General features: G+C 42.3%; 1 protein-coding gene across 5 annotated transcripts in view; it reads left to right on the top strand.

The window, feature by feature from the left end:
* Positions 1-26,731, top strand: part of EHBP1 (EH domain binding protein 1) — a 724,273-nt gene that overhangs the window by 154,091 nt on the left and 543,451 nt on the right. For all 5 annotated transcript variants that reach the window (XM_077485988.1, XM_077485986.1, XM_077485985.1 and 2 more), the window contains exons 4-5: positions 11,820-11,915; positions 22,477-22,530. In XM_077485988.1, the coding sequence (XP_077342114.1) occupies positions 11,820-11,915; positions 22,477-22,530 (150 nt within the window). The remainder of the gene's footprint in view (positions 1-11,819; positions 11,916-22,476; positions 22,531-26,731) is intronic.

The following is a 26,731-nucleotide window of genomic DNA, read 5'->3' as shown; positions in this document are numbered from 1 at the left end:
TGGGTCTGGTGTCCCCCCTAACAATGCTCCACAGATTCTATATGGGGCTTAGGTAACTCAAGTTTGCTGGCATATCAAGCACAGTGATACCATGATCATTAAACCAGGTATTGGTACTTTTGGCAGTGTGGACATGTGCCAAGTCCTGTCTGAAAATGAAATCGGCATCTCCATAAAGCTGGCCAGCAGAGGGAAGCATGAAGTGCTCTAGAATATCCTGGTAGAGGGCAGCGCTGACTTTGGACTTGATAAAACACAGTGGACCAACTCCAGCAGATGACATGGCTCCCCAAATCATCGCTGACTCTGGAAACTTCCCACTGGACCTCATGCAACTTGGATTCTGTGCCTCTCTACTCTTCTCTTCCTCCAGTTTCGGGGACCTTGATTTCCAAATGAAATGCAAAATTTACCTTCATCCAAAAAGAGGACTTTGAACTACTGAGCAACAGTCCAGTCCTTTTGCCTCCTTGGCCTAGTTAAGACGCTTCTTACGTTGTCTCTATTTCATGTGTGGCTTGACACAAGGAATGCAACATTTGTATCCCATGCCCTGGATACATCTGTGTTTGGTGGCTCTTGAAGCACTGACACCAGCCATAGTTCACTCCTTGTGAATCTCCCCCCCCAATTCTTGAATGGCCTTTGCTTCACAAGCCTCTCAAGACTGAGTTTATCCCTTTTTGCTTGTGCAACTTTTTCTACCACACGTTTACCTTCCACTCAACTTTCCATTGATATGCTTGGAAACAGCACTCTGTGAACAGCCAACTTCTTTAGGAATGACCTTTTGTGACTTACCCTCCTTGTGGAGGGTTTTTAAAGATACAGGGAAGATACAAACAGGGGACTGGAGGGTAACCAACCCCCGGGACTTTTTAAACAGTACCCAATATCAAGACAGAAAATAAAATCAATATAATTTTATTGAAAATACAAAAATGTAAAACATTTCCGGAAAAGGAAAATATGTAAATATAAATGAACAAGTCCTTCAATACAGGAACGAGTGCAAAGTCAAACAGAACTATACATGTTACCGAATTTGTACATTATATGTGCTGCATTTTTCTCTACATGTTTCTCTCTTCTGAGCTTCTTCAGGACATGGCAGCATGTACAGTTACACAGAAAAACGGAAAGAATATACAAAATAATAAATTTATTAAATGCATCCCAGGAATTTGAAACACATATTTTTTTGTTTAACCACTTCCCGACCAGCGCACGACGATGTACGTCGACAGAATGGCACGGGCAGGCATATTGGCGTACATGTACGTCCAATATTCGTTGCCGCCGTGCCATCGGGAGCGCGCCGCCGGCGGCGCGCTCCCGCGCTGGTCGGGACCCCCGTGAGTCCGGTCGCGGGACCCGCGGACTCGATCGCCGCGGGCATCCCCGCGATCGTCTCACGGAGCGGCCGAATGGAGGAAATGCTGTATAAACAACATTTTTCCATTCTGCCTAGCAACTAGTGACGCTGATCTCTGCTCCATGTGATTGGAGCAGAGATCAGTGTACACTAAATGAAAGCCCAACCCCCCCACAGTTAGTAACACACCCCTAGGAACACTTAACCTCTACACTGCCACCCCCTGGTTAACCCTTTCACTGCCAGTGTCATTTACACAGGAATCACTGCATTTATATAGCAGTGATTACTGTATAAATGACAATGGTCCCAAAAATGTGTCAAAAATGTCCGATGGGTCCCCCACAATGTCGCAGTCACAATAAAAATCGCAGATCGCCGCCATTACTAGTAAAAAAAAAAATAATAAAAAATTATTAATAAAAATGCTATAAAACTATCCCTATTTTGTAAACGCTATAACTTTTGCGCAAACCAATCAATAATCGCTTATTGCGATTTTTTTTACCAAAAATATGTAGAAGAATACGTATCGGCCTAAACTGAGGGAAAAAAATGTTTTTTTATATATTTTTGGGGGATATTTATTATTACAAAAAGTAAAAAATAATGCGTTTTTTTTCAAAATTATCGCTCTATTTTTGTTTATAGCGCAAAAAATAAAAACCGCAGGGGTGATCAAATACCACCAAAAGAAAGCTCTATTTGTGGGAAAAAAAGGACGTTAATTTTGTTTGGGAGCCACGTCGCACGACCGCGCAATTGTCAGTTAAAACGACGCAGTGCCGAATCGCAAAAAGTGGTCTGGTCTTTGACCAGCAAATTGGTCCGGTCTGAAAGTGGTTAATCAGGTATCTGCTCTGACCCACCTCAGTTGATCAAAGCAGACACCCACCTTCTTAATTAGATATTCGAAACAAGGACATTGATACAAAATAACATAGAGTAGGTACAAATCAATATATCAAAGAATTATATATATACATAAACTTCAACATTGAAACAACTTTGGACAGTTTCAAAACTTGTCCAATTAGAGATTTAAATTAAATTAAGCTATCCAAAAAATAGCCGCCTTACCCAGTGGGTCTTTAAGTTCATGCTTTTCAAAGGGTTAGTAAGGTCAAATGTTGACGAATGGAAAGGATCACAGTATAAAAACAATATATAATGAAAGCGCCACTGAGGAGCCCCAATATTTCCCGGTAGTCTGTAGAGGCACGAGAAATAAGATAGAATAAGTGTAAATCTATAAATTTAGGACTGAGGAAAGGCAGAAAATCATCAGATAAAATTGTACCTGAGAAATGTCTAAGGAAATAAATATATTTGAACCAATTTTAAATGTGGGGAACAAAATGTCACAAAATAGCCCGAGTGTTGTCAGATGGTATTGGAAATTCAATACCTTTACAGAAGACGTTCGCCTGCAAAGGTTTAAAACAGAAAACATTTTTTTATATAAAGAAGTTGCTATCAATTGAATTGGGACAGAAGGAAAGCTCCCCAGCGAATGCTAAGCAACACTTTCCAAGTCCCAAGGAGTTCAAATGCAGACAGAAGCCCATAAAATGTATCCAAAAGTTACCAAAATGTACCTTTCCTAAGGATAGAATTTCCTGAGCATTTCAAATGCATCAGAGCGTTGCATAGGTCTTTCTCCATCAATTGCCAAAGCGGCAATGACAGAGAAGGTATTTGAGCTCGTGGCTCCAGCCCGGCGGCGTCTGACGTCACCGACGGGCTACGGCGTATCTTCTAAGGAGGATGTCCCTTACTGACGAGATGGAGTTTGTGCGCATGCGCGGAGGACGTGATTCACACCGCTCTAACATCGGCCATTCTCAAAGAGGGCAAACGTAGGGGATTGCCCGCCTCTGTCAACCCACCCTTGTGGAGGGTGTCAATGACTATCTTCTGGACAACTGACAAGTCAGCAGTCTTCCCCATGATTGTAACCTTCTGAACCAGACTGAGACCATTTAAAAGCTCGGGAAACCTTTACATGTGTTTTGAGATAATTAATTGATTAGAGTGGGACACCATGAGTCTAAAATATTGACCTTTTTCACAACATTCTAATTTTTTGAGAGACTGAATATTGGGCTTTTACAAGCTGTAAGCCATAATCATCAAAATTAAAAGAAAAAAATGCTTGAAATATATCACTCTGTGTGTAATGAATCTATATAATAAGAGTTTTGAATTTAATTACTGAAATAAAAGAAATGAAATGAAAAAAACGTTTTGACTATATTCTACTTTTTTGAGATGCACCTGCATGTGCAGGAGAGGAGTAATGGATACTGGGGAATTATGTGTGTGTGTGTGCTGGGGACAGGATATAGTGAAAAGGCCAATGTGTCCTAGCACATGCAAAGTACGATTCTGAGCTATAGGCATACACTGTACAGTTACAATGGGAAACTTGCTTCTGCAGAAGGTGGTGGTGGGATTACTACTGAACTAAAGCACTGAATGTCCAGACTGTATATGTCTGGGATCAGTGTGAAATTTCTACGGGGAGGACATGGACAGTGTTCAATATGCTGTTTGGGTGGAGGGAGTATGTGACTGCAAACAGGATTCTCTGGAGTAGAAGAGAGTGTGTGCTGGTGAAGGGATATTGGGATAAGACGTGTGTGTGTGTGTGTGTGTGTGTATAAGCTGAAGGTAGAATCCTACAAAGACCAATTTGTGTGTGCTAGAGATGGGATCTTATGAAGACCAATTTGGGTATGTGCTGGCAGTGGGATCTTACAAAGACCAATTCATGTGCGTGCTGGGGGTGGGATCTTACAACGACCAATTTGTGTGTGTTCTTGGGGTGGGATCTCCAATTTTGTGTGTGCTGGGATCTTGTGAAGACCAATTTGTGTGTGCAGGGGTGAGAATCTTACAGGGGAAAGATCAATGTATTCCTGTGTGTGCGCTAGAGGTGGGATCTTACAGGGGAAAGACCAGTCTTTAGGGTGGAAATGTGATCTCACTAGGAAAAAAAAACTGTGTGTGTTGGAGGTGGAATCCTGTAGACCCCTTTCACACTGAGGCATTTTTCAGGTGATAAAGGGCTAAAAATAGCGCTTCTAAAGCGCCTTAAAAACTCCTCCCCTGCCACCCCAATGTGAAAGCCCGAGTGCTTTCACACTGGGGTGCTGAGCTGGCAGTAAGTTAAAAAGTCCTGCAAGCAGCATCTTTGAGGTGGTGGAGGAGCGCTATATACACCGCTCCTAAACCGCCCCTGCCCATTGAAATGAATGGGGGCAGCGGCACTACACAGGCGCATTTAACCCTTTCTTCGGCCACTAGCGGGAGTTAAACGCCCGCCTCTAAAACAACGGCAAAGCATTGCTAAAGCTACCTGCGTTTTACCACTAACGCTGCCACGACTGATGGTCTGAAAGGGCTCTGAAGGAAAGACCAGTGTGGGCATGTGCTGGAGGGTGATCTCACAGGAAAAGACCATTCTCTTTGCTGGAGGTGTGATGTAACTGGGGAAGAACCAGGAAGAGGCAGAATCCCCCACTGACCAAATAAAATTGTGACTTCGGCATTATACTTAATGGGAAAGTGAAACTGTGCTGTAAAAATACAGCCCTGGCTTCAAGTGGAAGTATAGGCTAAGGCCTCATTCATGTGAGCATACCCAATTGCACACCCATGTGAGGGGTGTGTTTTTACTGCATAGGAAGCACAGGTGGTTATGAACCCGCTGCCCCCAATTTGACATCCGTGTAGGTGCAGGTCCTCGAACACAGTCTATGTGAGTTCAGGCACACACCCACATGGATGTCAGTCTGGGAACAGCAGCAGTGTCAGCCCCCCTTCCAGTCCAGGGATTCTCTACACCCCTCCAGTCCAGGGCTTGCCGACAGGCTCTTCCCTATAAGATTAATGTGCAGAACTGACAAACATCCCTGCCTCTGTAAGACCGGGCACCAGAGCAGTGCAGTGTGATGCTACATGGGCAGAGGATGAAGTTGCACCAGCGCAGAATATTTATTCTCCTCCTGCTTGCCACCCTGGCAGCATTGTTCTGTGCTTGTGAGGGTGAGATCTATAAAGGAGCAGGGTGAGATTACTTAGCTCCTCCTGGCGGCAGCCCACAGAAAAACTTTGAGCTGACAGTGCAGAGGACTCTGTTGGACTAGCCAGGCAAGCTGCCACTTGGACTGTAGTGTATCTCGGCCTTTAATATGTACTCATTAAACTTGCATTTGACTTGGTTGTTGCACCCTTTGCTGTACCTAGTGTGGGCTGCACCCTCCAAGGTATGCCACTGAATAGATTCCTCTGTATGAATTCCTTTTACAGTGAGGATGGACAAATCTCCTTTTGTATTGTGACAGTTGGTGCTGGTGAGAATACCCAAAGAGCAGCTGTATCTGATTTGGATTCACAAATTTTCAGGTGTCCCATTAAATTCTAATGCCGCGTACACACGACCGGACTTTTTGACAGCAATTCGATCGTGTGTGGGCTCCATTGGACCTTTGCTTGCCAAAAATCTGGCGGACTTTAGAAATAGAACATGCTTTACATTTTGCCACCGGAACTCCGCTGAACCGAGAAATCCATTTGTGTGTATGCTGGTCCGAAAGGACAAAAACCGACGCTAGGGCAGCTATTGGCTACTGGCTATGAACTTCCTTATTCTAGTTTGGTCGTACGTCATCACGTTCGAATCCGTCGGACTTTGGTGTGATTGTGTGTGGCCAAGTCCGTTCATTAGGAAAGTCCGTCGGAACTCCGCCGAAAGTCCATCGGAAAGACCGTCATGACCTAGTCCCTCAAAGTCTGGTCGTGTGTACGTGGCATCAGGGTCTAAAAACCCAGTTCTGCCACAAAAGTAGCCCTTCAAGCTGAAACATCAGAAGTCGAGCTGCAGGCACCTAAGTACTCATGTGTGAACAGCCACCATTCAAATACACAGGACATTGGATATAGAGTGTTCTGGAGATTTGAGCTGTGTAAATGGAGCTTGAAGAAGGTATGTTAACAAACCTCCACGGTGGTGAGACTTTCCTGACATTCCACCTTTTTGATCTGACAATTTTTTTCAGGCTGTAGGACAAGCTGTGTCTGACATTAGACTTGTCAACAAACTGAGGGATGATCGGACTCGGTAATAAAGCTGAAATATGTACAGTGTGTGCGTTTTGAGTAAATAGACAGAGTTGACTTATTTATGTAAACCCTTTGGGATTCCCATTGGATTGCTTCTAAAATGTGATCTGATCTTTAGTTACAATAAAAGAAACCTCATTTGGTTAAACTAGGAACACCAATTGTGCTTTTATTTTTACTAAATGCTTTGCTTTAGCAGTGATCAGCAATAACCTTCACCATGTTTCCTGTGGCTGAAGATCAGTCTTGCACAATGGTAAAGTTGGACACACTTATGACAAGCTGATTGAGCAATCACCTTTGGATTTATCAACAACTATCTGGTTGTATAAGCTTGAATTCTAGATTAATCTCTTATGGAACTGTAGATATTAAATGAATGTGAAATTATACAATCAAATTGTAAAGTGTAGCTAGCTTTAGGAGGAATTTTAGAGCACTCCGGCTCTTGCTTACTAAACTGTTTTAGTTTAGCGATCTATATGGATTTCGTCGGTATAGCTCAAATCTGGTCATGCTGCAGCATCGTAAAGTGGTTGTAAAGGATCTTTTCACTTTTTTTTTTTGTTATAGTAACAAACATGTTATACTTACCTGTTCTGTATCTCTCTATAGTTTTGCATGAAGCTGCCCCGATCCTCCTCATCTGGGGTCCCCCACTGGCACTCCTGGCTCCTCCTGTCTTTGAGTACGCCTCCCCAAGCAAGCCACTTGGTCTTGGGCACAGCCATGCTCTGAGATCCGGCTTATGTAAAACTTTAGTGGGGGCGTGCACCTGAAACATTTTTACCTTAATGCAGAGAATGCATTTAAATAGAACTATATGCAAAACTTTTTTTTTTTTTCATTTTGGATAGTTATAATCCCTGTCAGAATTCCTGTCCCATAGCCAAACAGGAAGTGAGAGGAAATCCCTGCAAATTAATGGTAAACCGGACAAGTAAAGAGGTTGAATCTCCTTAATTGGGGGCACAAAAAGCTATTAAAACTAACAAGCATTCTGATCCCTTTTCACTCTATCCAAAACAATAAAAAAAAACTTTTTGCCTTTTAGTTATACTTTAAGGTAAATAACCTTTAGCCTTTGCAACCACTTTAATAACCCAGTCGTTCTAGAATATACATTTTCTGTTCTTGACCGCCTTCTGTGTTTCTGGTCATTATCTTCTTACATCATCCAGTTTTTGTTATATATTTTTTTTTTCTTCAAACATGAAGGCGTACATTTCTGCGAAGGCTTTCCACTTTGTCTCATCTATCCACACAATATTGTCCTAGAAGAGCTGTTAATCATCCAGGTGGACTTTACCAAACTTGACACCCATATTTTATTCACAATTTGGACAAATCATGGATTGTAGCGGCCATTTACCACGTGATCGCTCTGTCAAATGATCGGTACAGTGCGAGGGGAGAAGGGAGAGGGGGAGAGATCGTTTTTAGCAGCACTGTTGGCTGGATCTGTAGTGCCCACAGCGTTGCTCTGTGCCCATACTGTGCAATACTCTGCAGCAATGTGCAATACTCTGAAATACCCTGCCAATACTCTGAAATACCCTGCCAATACTCTGCAATACCCTGCCAACACTCTGCAATACCCTGCCAACACTCTGCAATACCCTGCCAACACTCTGCAATACCCTGCCAACACTCTGCAATACCCAGCCACACTCTGCAATACCCAGCCACACTCTGCAATACTTTGCCAACACTCTGCAATACCCTGCCATACTCTGCCAATGTTCGCCAATACTCTACAATAAATTTGAACAGAAACAACGTTTTTTTGGTTTGTTTTTTACTGAATTTTCAGAATTTTTGATTTATAGTGCAAAAAATAAAAAAGCCAACGGTGATTAAATACCACCAAAAGAAAGCTCTATTTGTATGAAAAAAAAGGACAAAAATTTCATATGGGTACAGTGTTGCATGACTGAGTAATTGTCATTCAAAGTGTGAGAGCACCGAAAGCTGAAAATTATTCTGTTTAGGAAGGGGGTTCAAGTGCCCCGTGGTGAAGTGGTTAAAATGAGAAAATTTACCATTTTATGAAAATAGGGCAAGTTTGAAATTCTTAGCAGCACCACATCTCAAAAAAGTTGGGACATGGCCAAGTTTAACACAGTGTAGCATTCCCTCTGCTTTTAACAATGCTCTGTGAACATCTGGGAACTGAGATCAGTTGCTGGAGTTTTGGAAGAGGAATGTTGTCCCATTCTTGCCTGATATAAGATTCTACCCATTCGACCATTTTAAATGAGCTTTGGCCCAGAGAAGGAGGCAGTGTTTCTGGATCATGTACAGATTTGAAATTGCATTTTTGGATGGCACAGTAAACTGTGTTCACAGTGATTTTTGGAAGTATTCCTGAGCCCATGCAGTGATGTCCAACACAGAATCACGCCTGTTTTTAATGCAGTGCTGTCTGAAGGACTTAAGATCACGTGCATCCATTATTGCATTTCAGCCTTGTCCCTTGCGCACAGAGATTTCCTCAGATTCTCTCTATCTGGCGACTGAAAATATGGTCATTGTTTTTTGCTCTCTGTGGACATTACCGTGCTCCAGTGCCCGCCCTCAATAACCTGGCTATTTTTGCGTGACACCGCTGTGACCTCTACCCACCCACCGGACCTTCCCCAATCAGTTGAAAGGACTGCCGAGGTGAGCACCGGAGGTGGAGATCATTTATGAGTAAATATAAAAATAATTTTTTTTTTTAGTTTATAACTGGGGTTTAGTGAAAAATTAATTTATTCCTTTTTTTTTTATTCCCTCTGATTTCGCTCCCACTCTAGCTGTTAATCCAATCATATCACTGCGCTACCAGCAAAGGCGGACCATGTCTGTGGTGTGGAAATATTTTATAGTTTATATACTGTTTTTCACAATAATTTTCAATTAAAGTTGAAATATGTTTACATGAAACAGAATAATGCCCTTCTGCCTACCTGTTGGTTTGTTCTATTTATTACTGTTTTTTGCACAGTAACTTTGCAATAAAACAGAAAATATTTTTACATGAAGATTAGAGGCCTTTTGCCATTCTGTTGGTTAGTTCTATTTGTTACTACTGTATCTCAAAAATAATAAAAAAAAATGTAAATACAATAAAAGTACATAAACATAGAGGCTCTTTGCCATTCAGTGTTTTGGCTTTTTTTTTATTATTATTATTGTACAGGTTATTTAAGTTTTATTATTATATATGGACATTTTCTGTCCAATTTTTGTGTTCCTTTCAATAAATTATTTTACATTACCAGATTGTATTTTTTAAATTCATATTCATTTAAATTCATGATATTAATTAAAAAGTTGAACATGATGCAATTATATAAAAAATATATATTTTTAAGAAACTGTCCATTTCGGTTTTGGTTTTTGGCCAAGTGAATCCTGAATTTTCATTTTGGTGCACCACTACTGTAGATAATATTATAAAGTCTTTGTAATTTTTTAGTTGAGTAGCATTATTCTGAAATTGTTCCATAATTTTTAGATGCAGCTCTTTAGATTGGTTACTTCTGAGCCACTCTGACTCTCTAAGATTCGCCTTTTATATCCAATCACGTTTCTAACCTAATGTCAATTGACCTAACTAGTTGCAAAATGTTCTTCCAGCTTTTCCTTGTTACTACCACTTCTATGCTAGCTTTTTCCTGTCCTGTCCCAACTTTTTTGAGATGTGTTGCTGCCATTGATTTTAAAATTCCCCTTGTTTTTTTAAATGGTACATTTTCTCAGTTTACACATTTATCACCACCCTCTGAACTCACCCCTGTAGTCAGTTTTCAATCTATGTACTCATCCTATGGTCCATGCCAATGGACCTTACTTTGCACAGTAAACATTTATGGGGAACTGTGTCAAAATCCAGATACACCACGTCTACGGGCCTTCCTTTATCTAGATGGCAGCTCACCTCCTCATAGAATGTTAATAGATTGGTTTGGCAAGAACGATTCTTCATGAATCCATTCTGATTACTGCTAATGATACCGTTTTCATTACTAAAATCTTGTATATACTCCATTATCCCCTCCAAGAGATTGCATACTATTGATGTTAGGCTAACTGGTCTGTATTTCCCAGGTATTCCCAGGGATGTATTTTGTATTCCTTTATTTAGGAACAATGGTCTGGCAAATACTTGACTGAGTTCCCTAGGGACCCTCTCCTCGGGTGCAAGCCATCTAGTCCTGGTGACTTATTAATCTGACTTATTAAACTGATCTCCGCTGGCCAGGCAGACGACAGGTCTGTGTCCAGTTATGCAGAGCAGACATGGACACAAACAAATGGAGAGCCGGCCACTTTGGAATACCTTCTGCAGTTTATTGATATATGGTTCAGTAAAAGCAAATTGCTAACTTGTTTCGACAGCTCTAGCCTTGATCACAGCACATTTAAAGTGGTTGTAAACTCATTTTTTTAACTTTTACCTACAGGAAAGCCTATAATAAGGCTTACCTGTAGGTAAAAAAAATATTCCCCTCGGTATGCGCCGCTGACTGCAGCGGCGCATGCACACAAGGGGATTCTCGGCCTGAAAATCCGTCAGTGGCCGATCGGCCGGAATGAAATCTCCCGCGCGCATGCGCGGGAGTGACGATATCGCGGCTCCGACCACTCACAGCGCCGGAGCCGCGATACCCGGAAGAAACGCCGAGGGAGCATGTCCGCTCCCTCGGCGTGGATCGGGCCAGATGTCGGGGCCTCGTTCTAAGGTAAGTATTTCATAATGAGCTAGTATGCGGTGCATACTAGCTCATTATGTCTTTTGGTTTGCAGGTGTTAAAAAAAATAAAAATAAAAAAATAGCGGGTTTACTACTGCTTTAAGACAGAAAAATCAGCAAATATATACACATACAAAAATATATAAGTGATCATAGTCCCCTCCCTTTAATCAATTGGCATCATTCAATTAGAGTAAATTGGAAGCACCACTGTGAGTGTGCAGATTCTTCCTGTTTGGCCGATAAAGCGAGGTTCATTTTTGTAAATATATAAAATAAGATTGGTAAATACTGCTCGCCAGGGAACCCGGCTGTAGTGCGCTGGCTCCTAACTTTTTCAGTTGGCTACTAAATCTCTGAGATTTTCCCAGGTCTGTATTCAGGTTTGGTAACACACTAAAAAGACATACCTGTTTTTTTTTTTTACACTTTATTGTTGAGGCTCTAAAATACGAAGTATGTACTGCTTGAATATGACATTTATTATGATTTTATTTACATCTTCCTAAAACATTTATTAAGACTTATTGTAAATGCAGATCCATGTCCTTAAATCAGTTTCCTCTTATTTTACAGGCACACAGCTGGCAGCCTGGAATAAAGAACCCATACCGAGGGGTAGTTGTGTGGCCTGTTCCTGAGAATGTGGAAATCACTGTGACCCTCTTTAAGGTTAGTATTATATCTAAAATTACTTTCAACAGTCTGAGTCTTCAACGTGCTTAGAGTGGTATCAGTCTTATTTCATTGGCTACCAAGTACAGTTTTTTTGATCTATAAATCCAAATTTCTGATACATGGCCATAAGTATTATTTTTACAACCCTCACTCTTTTTCACTGTTTTTGTTTACATCTGAATGTCTTGTTTAAAAGGCCCAGTTCAACTTTAATGAAATCCTTTTATAGAGCATATTGCCCATATCCACAATACTGTTGTTTTTCTAATTTAATGGGTGGAACAATGGCTAAGTGGTTAGCACTTCAGCCCTGAGCCGGGACAAGGGGTGGGCAAAAGGGCCACGTGCCATGGGCACCGGCTCTATGTGCAGGATGGATGGCATGTTGGGAGCTGCAGCAGATTCCTGCTTCTCACAGACAGGAGTGACTGCAGCTCCCCTCTGGCAGCTTTCACTTGTAAGTACAGAAGTAATTTCCTGTGTAGGTTTCTGTGTCTAGAAATGACAGTTTGCCTCAAGTGACCGTGTCTGCTCGGTGCAGGAGGAGCAGGGACTACTGAAGCACTGGGTAAATAGCTGGGGGTGGGTTAGAGGGAAAGCTCTGTGTGCTTGTCGGGGCTCTGCATACTGGGGTGGGGGAGCTGAGCTCTCTATAGGGGTAGAGGACTCAGTGTACTGGGGAAGAGGGAGGAGAAGGGAGCTCTGTGTACTGGGAAGAGAGGAAGGGGTGAGAGCTCTGTGTACTTGCTAAGGTAGCTGGAGGGGGGATTCCCTGTGTACTAGAGGGAGAGGAAGGAGAAGGGAGCTCTGTGTACTGGGGGGAGAGGTGGGAGAAGGGAGCTCTGTGTACTGGGAAGAGAGGGAGGGGTGAGAGCTCTGTGTACTTGCTAAGGTAGCTGGAGGGGGGATTCCCTGTGTACTAGAGGGAGAGGAAGGAGAAGGAAGCTCTGTGTACTGGGGGGAGAGGAAGGGGTGAGAGCTCTGTGTACTTGCTAAGGTAGCTGGAGGGGGGATTCCCTGTGTACTAGAGGGAGAGGAAGGAGAAGGGAGCTCTGTGTACTGGGGGGAGAGGGGGAGGGGGGAGCACTGTACGGGGGGGGGGGCACTGTACGGGGGGGGGTGTAGTGGGCAGAGTGGGAGCTCTGTGCTAAAGGGGAAGGAGCTTTGTAGTGAGTAGGATTGGTAGTCGTTGAGTGACCAGCTTTGTCTTGGTGTTTCTTCTAGTGACACCACTGACGCAGGGATATTTTTTCTTTGAAGTCGGTGCGACGTGAAGTCACACAGATATGAATGGTACTCATTGGAAATCATAGGGTATGACTTTGCAGTCCCAAGTCACAGGACAAGTCTCACAAGTGTGAAAGGGGTGGCCTTAATAAATATTGTTAAAGTAATATTAAAACATGTTTTTATAGCTTGCAGAATAATTCTAGGCATTGACATTGTATAACTATGTATATGACATAACTGGCTGATGCTGCTAAAATCTTTAAATCACTGAAGTAGACACCACTACTCCAGTGATCTCCACTTGCTTGCGCCAACCAGCTACTCTCCTGCATTGGCAGTTTAGCATAGGCAACCATTCAGAGAATGAATTGCATTTTCTGAATGAATGCAAAGCATTCTGTGAACAGTGCCTATGCTGACTGGTCTCCATGCTGAGCTGACCCATAGAATGCAGCAGGCCAGCCGCTCCGCAAAGAATCCAAAATTTAGTTAAGATCACTGGAGTATCAATGGCCTTCAGTGATTTCCATCTTCCAGGGGCAACAGCCAGGTATGGTATATGCATTGGACCAATGTAACTATATATAAATTATCCATACCTTTTAACACACTGACCACAATAAAATAAACAATCGCCACTAAACTATTTAATGTTCCTACCCCAGGATTTTCAGCTTACAACTTTCAGTGCTGTTGGCTTCTGCTCTTTATCTTGTTTCCTTAAACTCTTGTCTAGTGGACAGTGCAGTCTAGAGACAGTCTGTTTGGAGAAGGGGAGGGAGGATCAATGGAGTGCCTTGCCATCCTAGGCTACAGGGCTGAGTGTTTCGGTTGATGCACACAGTGTAGAGTCACAACTCTACAAGGGTGTACAACAACTGCATACAAGGGTGGCTCCATAGGATGCAAGCGAAAGGAGCCACCCTGGAAAAGGAAATCTGGGTCAGCATTAATGGCACCAGGGTAAACTGGAACCTTGGCGAGGATTAGGAGTGAAGAAGCTGCAGACTCTGTAAGGCACAGGTGTCAAACTGGCGGCCCTCCAGCTGTTGCGGAACTACAAGTCCCATGAGGCATTGCAAAGCTGACAGTTACAATCATGTCTCCCACAGGCAGAGGCATGATGGGACTTGGTAGTTTTCAAACAACTGGAGAGCCGCCAGTTTGACACCCCTACAGTGTAAGGGATTAAATCAGCAATGAAAGTGCTAAAAAAAAAAACTGAGGATTTAATATCACTTTAAATGTAACCATTTCAATACTGCACTCTAGAAAGACTGCTACAGTGCAGTCATCTAGTTCTTGGAGGGTGTCCATGGACATCCTCCTAGAACCCCCCCCCTCCCCCCCCCCCCGTGCACCCCCTGGATGCACTCTGTGACTGCTGTGTCTCTTGGACACAGCTGATCCCAGATCGGGGTAAAGAGACAATCAAAGCAGCCTTATACCATGTGATCAGCTGTGTCTGTGTGAGGAAAGGAGAGCCGATAACCAGCAAACTTGTCAGGACATTGGTAACACTGATAATTAGGGCACTGATGATCAGTGATCTGATTATCAGTACACATCAGTGCAGCCTTTTCAGTGCACATCAGTGAAGGAGAAATATTACTACTTTGCAAAATTTTGTAAAAGAAACTAAGAAACTTTATTTTCTTTTCAAAATTTTCTGTCTTTTTTTGTTTTGTTTGTGTACTAAAAAAAAGTAAACCCCAGTGGTCTCAAAGAAACAATAAAAACATTATATGGGTACAGTGTTTCATGATTGTGCAATTGTCATTCAAAGTACGGCATCAATATAACGGAAAATTTGGTTGGGGGGGGGGGGGGGGGTGTGACGTGACAATGTCCGGTATTGAAGTGGTCAAACATAGAATAAGCACACTTGGCAGGTCTTCCAGTTACCTATACAGGCTCACACACTGTAGCGGGGCTAGGGCCTGTGCTTGAATATATTGTGCCCTAGGCAAGACCAGCTACTCGTAACCCAACCCCCCACCCCACGAAAAAACAGCAAAAAAAAAAAAAGTCACAATTTTTAAAAACAGTGAGACACAAACTGGACTGGGACAAAAAATAGACCCAGGCATTTTAGACTGAGCAGTCCATTTTTTCTTTTTTTTGAAAAAAAACTAATTACAAATGATAACTACTGGTTTCTTGATGTATTTTAGTTATATTTAGCCCGCTTCACTCCACTGGTGTCAGTAGTTGTTTATGTTTGTTATTTTATTCAAAAAAACTTTTTTTAAACATTTATTGTTTTTTCACATTTTTTTTTTTTTTTTTACAATTTTATTTTTTGCTATCCTTTTTAGGACCCCACGTCGATGGGCTTTGATGAAATATTAGAGGTCTAAACATATCTCTGATATTTTACCTTTGAAACAAAGAAAGGTGATTGACTACGCAGCCCTCAATCTCCATCTTTGGAGCCTCAGCAGCATAGAATGAATGGACAGCACTAGCTCTGTACAGAGGCTTCCCATTCATTCATAAACGAAGGCATAGTAAACATAGTTTACTACACCTCGGTTATGAATGGGGAAAAAAAGTCGGTGATCGGTCACACAAGGAAGGAGGAAGGGTCCAGTAAATGACACACCAGCCTCTTCCCTGCTCTCCATCCTGACAGATCCCCCACAGCAGCTGGTGGGTGGGAAGCTGTAAGAGCTGCGGGGGGCCGGGTGAGAGGAAATATTGGGGCTGGGAGAGATCAAAGTGGTACCAGGAGAGAGGATAGCGGGTGATCATAGTGGGGCAGTGGGACCTGAATAGAAGTGGCATATAGAGAAACTGATCCCCCCCCCACATTTCCCTCCTGAAGCAACTGAATACCTGCAGGAGGGAGAGGAGGAGAAGCTGGCATTCAGCTGCAGGGTATCGGTTTTTCTACTTGTCACTGTCTTGTTAGGACATTCCGTGGCTATGCCCTAGGTGGTAGTGTACTCTAGGTGGCTGCCTAGTTTGCCTAGTGGTAGACCTGGCCCTGAGTGGGGCCTTTGTGCTGGGTTTGCTTGGACACAGCAACCCATTCATTTGAAGTCCCTGCCCCTTTTTTAAAAACATGTCTGGTTGGTGCTGTGGCACCATGCGGTTTCACACACTCAAAGATGCACCCCGTGCATCTTCAAAAGAGCAGCGTGTTTTGCTTGCGATTTTGGGAATGTGTGTGATTTAAACTCATTCCCAGGCCCGCTACAGTGTGAATTTTTACCTTCTGCCCCAAAAAACCCACTGAAACACAAGGCACCGATGCTGCATTGTAGGAATGGAGTGGGCACATTTGGGCACATTTGCCCTGTATGCAGACATTTGGTGTTTCAGGGGCAACCATGGTACAGTGATCAGAGACACTGGAGGAGTGCCTGCTCTGTGTCCACAGGGCTTTTTACTTTATATGATGATGCAAACGCTTGCTTTATTTACATAGAGTTGCAGAATTTGGGTCGTTGGGGCAGCTAAACAAAACTGCCAAACTTTTGGCATTTTGCATATGTTTTATTTTTAAAAAGGTTACAGTTTGCCTGGAGTTCAGTTTTAAAGTATTTATCCCATGAATACAGTTTAAATGACAAAAAAATTTTTCTGATGATATACCTTCCAAAAGAGACATCTTAACAAAAGCTGCCTGTGTATCTAAGACCTCACGATCTGCTCATAATGGCCATGATCTTCACATAGTCATTCATTTTTAAAATTGGGTCCGTGTAATGACATCCAACCACAAAACCAAATGTGTCAAGCTTTGGCTGATGATGTTACAGTGATCCAGTTTTATGTGAGTAGATATATTAAACGAGTGACCATTATGTTAATTTTTATTTCTTTAGTGCCATCATGGAAGAGGCAAGCTTGTTCTGAGCCGGCCACGGAGTATTAGCAGGCTTGCCATTAATTGTCAAACTGTCTAAAATAAAATGCAGCAATTTCCATTGTATTGCAGTGCTACTCAAAAAAATGCGTTAAATTGGATACCACAGCATTTGTCACAAAAAGGCTGCGTTGACCAGATGGAGCATAGGGAGTCTCTTCCCGGCTGGCAGAACACAATTACTGCTAGCGGCTATAGCTGTCAGTAGTAATTGCATATACAAAATTAGACAAGCTGGTTGTACCCAAGTCAATGGATGGATTTGGGTACAACCAGCCTGCACATAGATGGTTCAAATCTCAGCTGGCCCCTGCTTTAATGGCAGAGATTTGATCCGTCTATGGCCGGCTTAATAGAAAAAAATAACACGATAGAGGCAACAACCAGCACCCAATTGGCCACATAGGGCCAACATAACAACCTCCCACCTCTCTCTGTGCATTACCCCCCATTTTTGCAGGACAAGCGATTACTGTTTATAGGAAGACCATAGTGCATGGAACACAGACTTGGGTATATACAGTATCTCACAAAAGTGAGTACACCCCTCACATTTTTGTAAATATTTTATTCTATCTTTTCATGTGACAACACTGAAGAAATGTCACTTTGCTACAATGTAAAGTAGTGAGTGTACAGCTTGTATAACAGTGTACATTTGCTGTCCCCTCAAAATAACTCAACACAGCCATTAATGTCTAAACCACTGGCAACAAAAGTGAGTACACCCCTAAGTGAAAATGTCCAATTTGGGCCCAAAGTGTCAATATTTTACGTGGCCACCATTATTTTCCAGCACTGCCTTAACCCTCTTGGGCATGGAGTTCACCAGAGCTCCACAGGTTGCCACTGGCGTCCTCTTCCACTCCTCCATGGTGACATCATAGAGCTGGTTGATGTTAGACACCTTGCACTCCTCCACCTTCCATTTGAGGACGCCCCACAGATGCTCAATAGGGTTTAGTAACAAAAAGAGGGGGGGGACGCTAAGGCTTATCCAATTTAGTCCAGATTGAATGGGAATAAAATTAATGACTTGAAAAAACGCCTACCCAATATAACAATCTGTTTCCACCTTCAGCTGAGGGTATTTAACACAATCAGTTAGACCCGCTAGGGTGGTAATCCTCTGAATACCCAGACATATAAGATTCCCAAAGAATATTCTTCAAAGAGGATAAACCGGATGAAACTAAATTTCTTTATTGAATATCCACAAATAACCACAATTTAGATTTAGAAAAAATATATTAAATACACCCACCTCCAACACATATAGTTAAAATTAAGACAAAGGTCTTAATGGGACACAGGTGGCCACCACAGCCAATCCTACACAACTCTCATCCACCCCACACGGTAAATTCTACTCAAAACAGTCTCATAATCTGGATGTATAGTTATCAAAAAAATGCTTATTCAAGAAAAATATATATACAAGATGAAAAAATATATGAAATGTATCTGTGTTGAGAGTTCAGTCTCAGGAAATAAAGAGAGATTGATAAGACCCCCTTTTTTTTAAAAGATCAATCCTGCCTATTAAAGACAATGGTAGACCTTTCCAAGCTTCAGTTTTCTGCATAGTAGGCAAAGGTGATAAATTTAGGGCCATATAGTGTGTTACCTTAGATGTAATTTACACCCCTAGATACATCAAGTTAGTCACCTACTTCAGAGGGAGATCAGGGTCTGCTAATGCTCTAGTTCCAGGGTCTAATGGTAAAATGGAAGATTTAGCCAAATTCCCTTTCAGTCTGGAGTATCCAGTGAATTTGTCAAATATCTGGAGAACTGCCCGTAGTGGCTGATCCATATTTTGACTTGAGTTTTCAAAGGCAAAAAAAGCAAAACCGAATTACTGTGTACTGTTGGAGGTTTGTGACGGGACAACTTTTGGGTCCCGTTCATACTAACCACATGCTAAAATGCTCTGAATTAGCGTGCAGGCTGGTTTCTGTTTTTGCCTGGTGGTGAGAAGCTGGTACAATGTGTTGTAGCTGCTCATTGTACGGTTTACATTACATTTTTTTAAATTACTTTTTTTGAGAGTGGGCAAAGTTGCACTCTATTCAAGTCTCGGTACGGCACTGTCTGCGGTGTCATCCGATTCACTGTTTAAAAGTGCAGCATGTCTGCATTTTTTGTACCGCACATAACACCAGTGGCATGGTATAAACGGCACATGGAAAACAATTGTTCCCTTCTGGTGACTGGCATTGGATCAGGTGCGGAAAAATGCAAGTCACTGCACATACATGTCTGATCATTCACCAGCTGGCGCGGTGTTGGTGTTTGCATCAGTCTGCCGTATGCTTCCTGTCTTTTACATCATACACCACTGTTCTGCTGATGTAGCTCTGCTCTATGTTTGGAAGACATAGGCCACTTGGGAGCCTTTAAACATCTATTATTCTAGTCAGTATTTTGTTGTACTTGAAATCTTGTTGGAAAAATGCCAGTTTTCCCTTCCCGTTTTTGAAGTATATCATCTGTGTCATCTAGCATTCAGTAAAGCCAAGGACTTGAATGTGAGCTTCTGAGCAAAACACTAAAATATCCAATATAAAAAAAACTTATCTGAACAGATTTTAGCATTAGATGATAAATGGTTCAGTAGTTGTAAGTTTTGAATAGTTTGCTACTCTGTGATTGTCCTCTTTAGGTTTGTAGTAATGCACATAATCAGGGCTTTTTTTCCCAGAGAATAGGTGCAGGTACTTCCCGGCAGTCACCCATTGTCTCCACCCCCTACCTACCAGCAAGCACCGTCCCTTGGTTCCACCCCATATCCACCTCCCGGTACCTCCCCTTTTAGAGAATACAGAACTAAGTATCATTTTGTGGTGCTAAATAATTTGTATGGAATTTGTTAGTTGTAACAAGAAAAGCTGTAAAATAGATCCCCCCAGCAACAATGGATCCCCCCGCAGCAATGGATCACCCCGCACCAATGGTTCCCCCCCGCATCAATGGTTCCCCCAACAACTATAAATTCCCCAGCCACATTAGATCCCCACCAGGCACATTAGATCCCCACCAGGCACATTAGATCCCCACCAGGCACATTAGATCCCCACCAGCCACATTAGATCCCCACCAGCCACATTAGATCCCCACCAGCCACATTAGATCCCCACCAGCCACATTAGATCCCCACCAGCCACATTAGATCCCCACCAGCCACATTAGATCCCCACCAGCCACATTAGATCCCCACCAGCCACATTAGATCCCCACCAGCAACATTAGATCCCCACCAGCAACAAAAGAACTCCCAGCAGCCTGCATCAATAGACTCTCCAACACTCCTTGCCATTGCGTACATTCGGTGCTAGAGGAGCTGGAACTGCGTTCCCCCGAAGTTCCTGATGGGGAAAAAAAAAACCCTGTGCATAATACAGAGTATAATAATGCCAGATATAGGACTCTTTATACTTCAATGGCCTCACTGGCACAAAGTTGATGCTGGATGTTGAAACCGGGAAAATCCCGTTTGGCTTCTTGCACGTCTCAGGAAGCCCTTTGGTGACATATGGCCGATTTTGTTTTCCGCTCTACCTCCTCACGTTAGTCTCATTACTGTTATTGCAGTGCTGGGATTTTGAGTCTTCCCACTGCACCTTCTGTAATTTAAAATAAATGAAAATGCTTTCAGAGAGCAAGAGACTGCCATCGTAATGGTTACAGTTTCACAGTTTGAAATACGGATGATGGATGATTCTGTTCTCCATCATATATGGAGATCTGTGTGTTGGTGACATCTCTCTCTCTGACTATTCACGGTTCCAGCCGGTGGTCACTTGAGCACTGACTTACATACACAGCCATCTTTACAGGAACGTGCGTTGGCACACTTTGTGAATAGTCCTGCAGCCTTCTAGGACCTGTGACGTGTCCCAGAAGGTTGCAGGCGGGGGGAGAACTTCCGGTAGTTCACTGTGGTGATTCAAGCGGTAGTGGAAGCAGGTACCCATCAAAACCAGGTACCTGTTATTTCCCCCACCCCCCTCCACCCACAAAAATTCCCCAAATTAGAAGAGAAGGGGGAGGGAGAGAAGTGGAACCTCCTCTTTAGGGTGAAAACCTGCCATAAGTGAAATGCGTAGGCTTCCATTCTGATGACCACTCTGTCTGAAAATGCTAGTAGCCTGGCTGTCATGGCGATGCTTTGGCTTCATTACTTTTCAAGTCGCTGATTCAGACTAAGGATAAGCCCAAAGACTTTTGTTCTGGTGAGTCACACAGGTAAAGTCAGACAACTAGACTTTTTAGAAGGCAGCTTTAGTGGACCTGTACTGGAAGAAATAGGCTTTTGCTGACTTCATTAAATGTTAGTTTCCTGGCTGTCACGTTAATCTTCTTGGCTTCAGTACCTTCAGAACAAGTATGCAGACCCGGAGTTCATTACTTTCTGAATTCATGACCTGAGTAAAGTCAGAAGTGTGAATGAAGTTAGCCAGGCAAATGGCTTTCTGAGGATGTCAACTGTGGCAGCTCTCTGAATTTTCTCTGTATAGGTTTCCTATTTTATATTGGCAAACAATTGTGCTTTCTGGCTGTTGGCCTGCAATTGAATGAGTATGGTTGGTCTTACCAGGCCTTAAAATGTGGTACGAATAATTTCTGTTGTGAATGTATATGCTTTATGCATAAGGTCTGGTGTCCAAAGGTTTTTGTTCACATGGGAATTGCTTCTCCACCCATACTAGTTGATGGAAACACAAAGCTACTTAAAGAACGGGTTCAGCTTTGGAGGTCTACTGCACCCCTTGATGGTCCCAGAAGCAACTCCGAATCTGCGAGGAACTGGGGAGGCATTATATGACATTTGTACCTCTGTCACAAGTTTATAGTCCAGATTGGAAGTTCTTGCCCAGGAATTTCTCCAATGAACTAAAATAGTAGTATTGGGGTCATAGCGGGTTATATACATGCTGATTGAGTGCATGCCTCCTTTATATATTAAAGTACAACTGAAGGCAATACTTTGTTTTGAGTTTTGGATAGAGTGGAGAGGGATTAGAACCCCTGTCAGGATTTTATTGCTGCCTGTTCCCCCACCGGGGAGATTCACCCTCTCTATTTGACCTGTTTACCATTATCATTGAAAGTAAAAGAACCCAAGTTTTGGGTTGTCCCCAGAAAAGTAACAGAGGGGAAATCATCCAAAGGGGACACTAGTTCTGGTGCCCTGGGGGGTCTCCAAGGGATTCCCTTAATTTTCAGGGATTTCCTCACGTCCTGTATGGCTATGGGACAGGAAGTGAAGAGAAATCTCCATAATGTGACACAGATTGCAAAAAATAAACCTTTCCAGGGTTATAACCCTCCCTACCCAAATAATTTGAGGATTCTTTACACTCAGCCAACGTCTACATTTGAATTCAGGAATACTTTCCACCTTGGCCTTGTCATGTAAATCTTTTTAAACTGTTCTTTCTGTTTTAGGACCCACATGCAGAAGAGTTTGAAGACAAAGAATGGACATTTGTAATAGAAAATGTAAGTAAAAGATTTTAAGATTGTATCACAATGTAACTGTTTGTTTTTGTTTGAATTTTAGTTATGTTGTAGGCTGGAAATTCCAGTTATGTCCTTATATTTTATGTATTATAATGGCTGTGATTGAATTCACTTTGGACAGGGCACCATCTAGTGGTGATATATAAAATGACACTTTGAATACTTATGTACTGTATTGTGTGTTAAAGTAGACTCAATGTCCAGCTCCAGCCAAAATGTTTTTTTATTTTTATTTAAAAAAAAAAAAAAGAGAAAGAATAAGAGCCGGTTCACACAGGGGCAACCTGGGATCCGACTTCAAGTCACCACTAAGTGCGCGGTTGAGAAAATCAATGGAAGTGAATGGAGCCGTCTTAATGTACACTACTGAAGTTTCTCCGTCTTCAGAAAAGGTTCCTGTGCGGCTTCAGTCCAACTTCTAAGTGACTTGTACCCATTGATTTCAATGGAAGCTGCCTCCAAGTCGGATCCCCTGTCTTAACTGAAGCAACTTTCCAGGAAGTAAAAATAGTTTTCTAGGCAAACCCCTCCCTCCCATAGAGCTGATTATTATGTGATTGGCCTCTGGCAAAGTCCCCTGTCCTGGAGGCAACTTCAGGTTGCCTTGTAAGTTGCCTCAAGTCGCGCTGTGATTCACACTCAAGTTGTGTCCAAGTTGCCTCCTGAAGTCGCGCTGGAAGTCGTGTTGCCCCTGTGTGAACCGACTAGGCTTCTTTCCCATGAGGCGGATCCGCTGCCATGGAGTCTGCCTCTGTCCGCCAGCTCAGCGGGAGATCTCTCCATTGATCTCCGCTGAGCCGGTGGATGACAGGTCCCTCTCTGCTCACTGAGCAGGGAGGAGCTTGTCAAGTGCCGCTGGTTGCTATGGAGAGACTGTACCAAATCATATCCATCCCTGGTGGATCGCATCGGGTGAGAACGTAGGGCCGGCCATCCGTCTGATTTTAGAGGGTTGGAGGTCAGCAAACATGTCACCGCTGACATCCGTCGCTCCATAGACTAACATGGAGCACCCGTTCAGGTCCGCCGACAAAACTGACAGGTAGACCTGAACAGTCTGACAGTGTGAAAGGGGCCTTAGTACCTTTGACATTAAATGCTGTAAATGTCCCCTGCTTTGTGACACTCATCACCTGGACAGTAAATGAATGGAGTTATAGATGGTGACACAAACAGCAATACAAATCTAAGTAAAAAATAGAAGGGTACCTATGCACTACTCAGTGTATAGATTACAAAAATATCAGAATGTAGTGCAATTGTGGATATAAAGCTCCTATAGTGTAACCAACACCGATAAAAATGAAAATATATAGAGATGGAGCAGCGCTAAATCAAAATGTACCAATGTAAAAATATATGGACTAATTCAAATATCGATAATGGTGATAAATAAATGTGTAAAAATGCTAAAAACATTTGAATTGGTCCATATTATATTTTTACATTGGTACGTTTTAAATTTAGCGCTGCTCAAGCTCTGTATATTTTCAATATAAATCTAACCTTTCCACACTCTACTAGTTTTCTTACTGTCTTTCCAATAGAAATCCCCTCGCTTTCTGTTCTGTCCTGTCTGTTTTCTGTCAAATATGCAGAAAGGGAGGAAAAACTTCCCAGACCTGATCACCGCAATAAAAACCTGCAAAGAGAACGTGTATGAATGAAGTGCCGCATGTTGCAAGTCCACTGTTAACAAACGTATTTGTTTAAATCTCCAACAGGGCTTATAGTTGTGGACGGGCCAGAAGAAAATAATTGTTTTACCTTGCAGTGCATAGGAGATTTGAGTGATAGTCAGTTATAATGTGTTGTATGTTTACATTATTTTTCTCTGATCTTGTTATTTGTCTACTTCTACTTCGACACAGCAGTGTCTGTGTTGATGGGAATCAAGCATTTTTCTTCCATGAACTTGGGGTTAAAAGAAAATTGCATAATGTATGGCCTGCCTTAAGCCATTAGAAAAATTGTATGCATCTATATGTGAGTACTTTAAGTGGGATTTTACACAGGATCTCTGATGGCAATACCAGCAAGAACCTATATTCTAGGCATAATATGTGCATATGGCCGTGTGAATGAAGTCTTATACGATCATTAGTGTCATGCTGCTGGCTCTGCCAAGGGGCATTGGTGCTGAAAATATGCAGGTACAATCATATGAAAGATCAGTCAGCCACTGCACAGGGAACCCCTCGCAGTCTCTGGCGGAACCCTTGAAATTCGACAGAACCCTGATTGAGAATGGCTGATCTACTGACTGCTGAGCAACTGTTTTTGATTGAGTATTGCTGCCATCTAGTGGATGATTTTGAAATTACATTTCTTCTAGGAGTGCTAAAGATATGCTGAGAGAGAGCATAGTCTTTTTACAATTTTAGAATCTCATTTATAGGTAATTAAATATTATATCAAACACACATATACTGTAGAATTAGCTCTGTTGATATAATTTGCAAAAGTGATTGCTAGATTATGATTTATTTCCAGGTTTTTTATGCTGAATCAGAAAGTTAGTCACAAATGTTAAGCAGAAAAATAAGTTAAAGTGCAACCTCATTTATTTTTTTTGGCCTCCCTGGGGCTTTTGCCATAATGTTTTCAGCATATTAATGCATTATTACACACTTACCTTGCAAAATGCTCTCCTCCAGCTATGTGACATTTGTGCTTCCCCTTATCGCTTCATCTCTGGTGCTTCTCCTACAGTCTTATTTCAGGATCAGGAGTGTCTGGCCATCCTAACAGCTTGCTGGACCAGGTTGTCAAAACTTCTACACGTTTTCATGGGAGTTACTTTGTCCCAGCACTTATTCCCAGCATCTGTAAGATGCACAAATAGTGAAAAAACAATTATTAGAAGGCAGAGGAAGAGAATTTATGGAAGAAGAGAAATAGTCTCTTTTACCATAAATAACCTACTAGCAGTTTTTGAATTTCAGCTTTAGTTCAGAATTAAGGCAGGATATGAAAAAATCACAGATTTGTCATTTTCTTTCCTTGCAGTGGGAAGGTAGCTGAAATGAAGCCTATGACCAAACACCCTAAAAACTGTCATCACCTCCATTACATTATAATGATTACTAGCACAATTTACACTGAGCATAATCATGCTGTTTAATATTGTGTGATCTGCATTTTTTTTTTTTTTTTGTTCAAGCCTTCTGGCTTTGACAGGGGCAAGAGTGGAACCAGCCATGCACAGGTCCTAGGACATACTTGATAGTCACATCGATTTTATTTTAAATTTTTTGTTCCTGAAACTTAGTGGTACGCAGACTAGTATTGCCCGAACACATTTGCCAGCAGTTTGGAAGAACAAGCCAAAATCGGCAAAACCCCTAATTGGAACACCATTGAAGTCAGTGGTGATGGGATTTGTGTGTTTTGTACACCCTGCACTCCCACCAATAAATGACAGATTCTCAGCCATGGTGGTAATACTGCTGGGAATCCTGGATCAGTGACATCATCAGGAATTCCTGGTGATCAATTCAAATTACAGGAGCTGGGACCCTGTCATTTAGCACTGGGAGTGCAGCATGTAAAGATCATTGGGCGACAGGTCATCATAATTGATGTGGATTGCCTGGCTGGGCTACTTAATTGCTGGATACGTCAGTGGACACCATGATTGACGGTGGAGTTTCTTCTGGGCACATTGTTAAACTTTATTTTAAAAGCCGGTAAGTATTATTGTTATATTAAAGCAGTTTAACTTGGTGTTCATGTTGTGTTCCCCCCTCCCCTTTTAACTTTGCGGAATTCATCAGGGGTATAATGAGATAGTGTACCCCTGGACTAATATTACTGGGAGGGAGCAGCTATATGGTCACCCTTTCTTATAAAGGGGGCATCCAGATTTCACCAGAAGACCCCCCATTTCACTATTACCCTCAGGTACTTTTTGGGGCACAGGGAGGTGTCCCTCTTTTTTATGTCTTTTGTGACAATACATTTCTGAATTATAAACCAGGCCTGTACTGGTTTATGATTTAAATAGACTCCTCCTGACTTTAAAGAGCTGCATGTATGTTATATGCACATTATTAGCAGTATGCGCATATAATTATGCATGCTGCATGGCTTTTAGCATATTTTTTGTGCCATAACAGATGTTTTGGCTACTAATGCCAATCATAGGAATGCCTGGACAAATACAATAGTCTGGAAAGTC

This window comes from Lithobates pipiens, unplaced genomic scaffold (genome assembly GCF_037356315.1).
Source record: "Lithobates pipiens isolate NorthernLeopardFrog02 unplaced genomic scaffold, aLitPip1_a1.2 Scaffold_18, whole genome shotgun sequence".
Classification (NCBI taxonomy): Eukaryota; Metazoa; Chordata; class Amphibia; order Anura; family Ranidae; genus Lithobates; species Lithobates pipiens.
The sequence above is the reverse complement of the archived record's forward strand: the minus strand, read 5'-3'. Positions and strand labels throughout refer to the sequence as shown.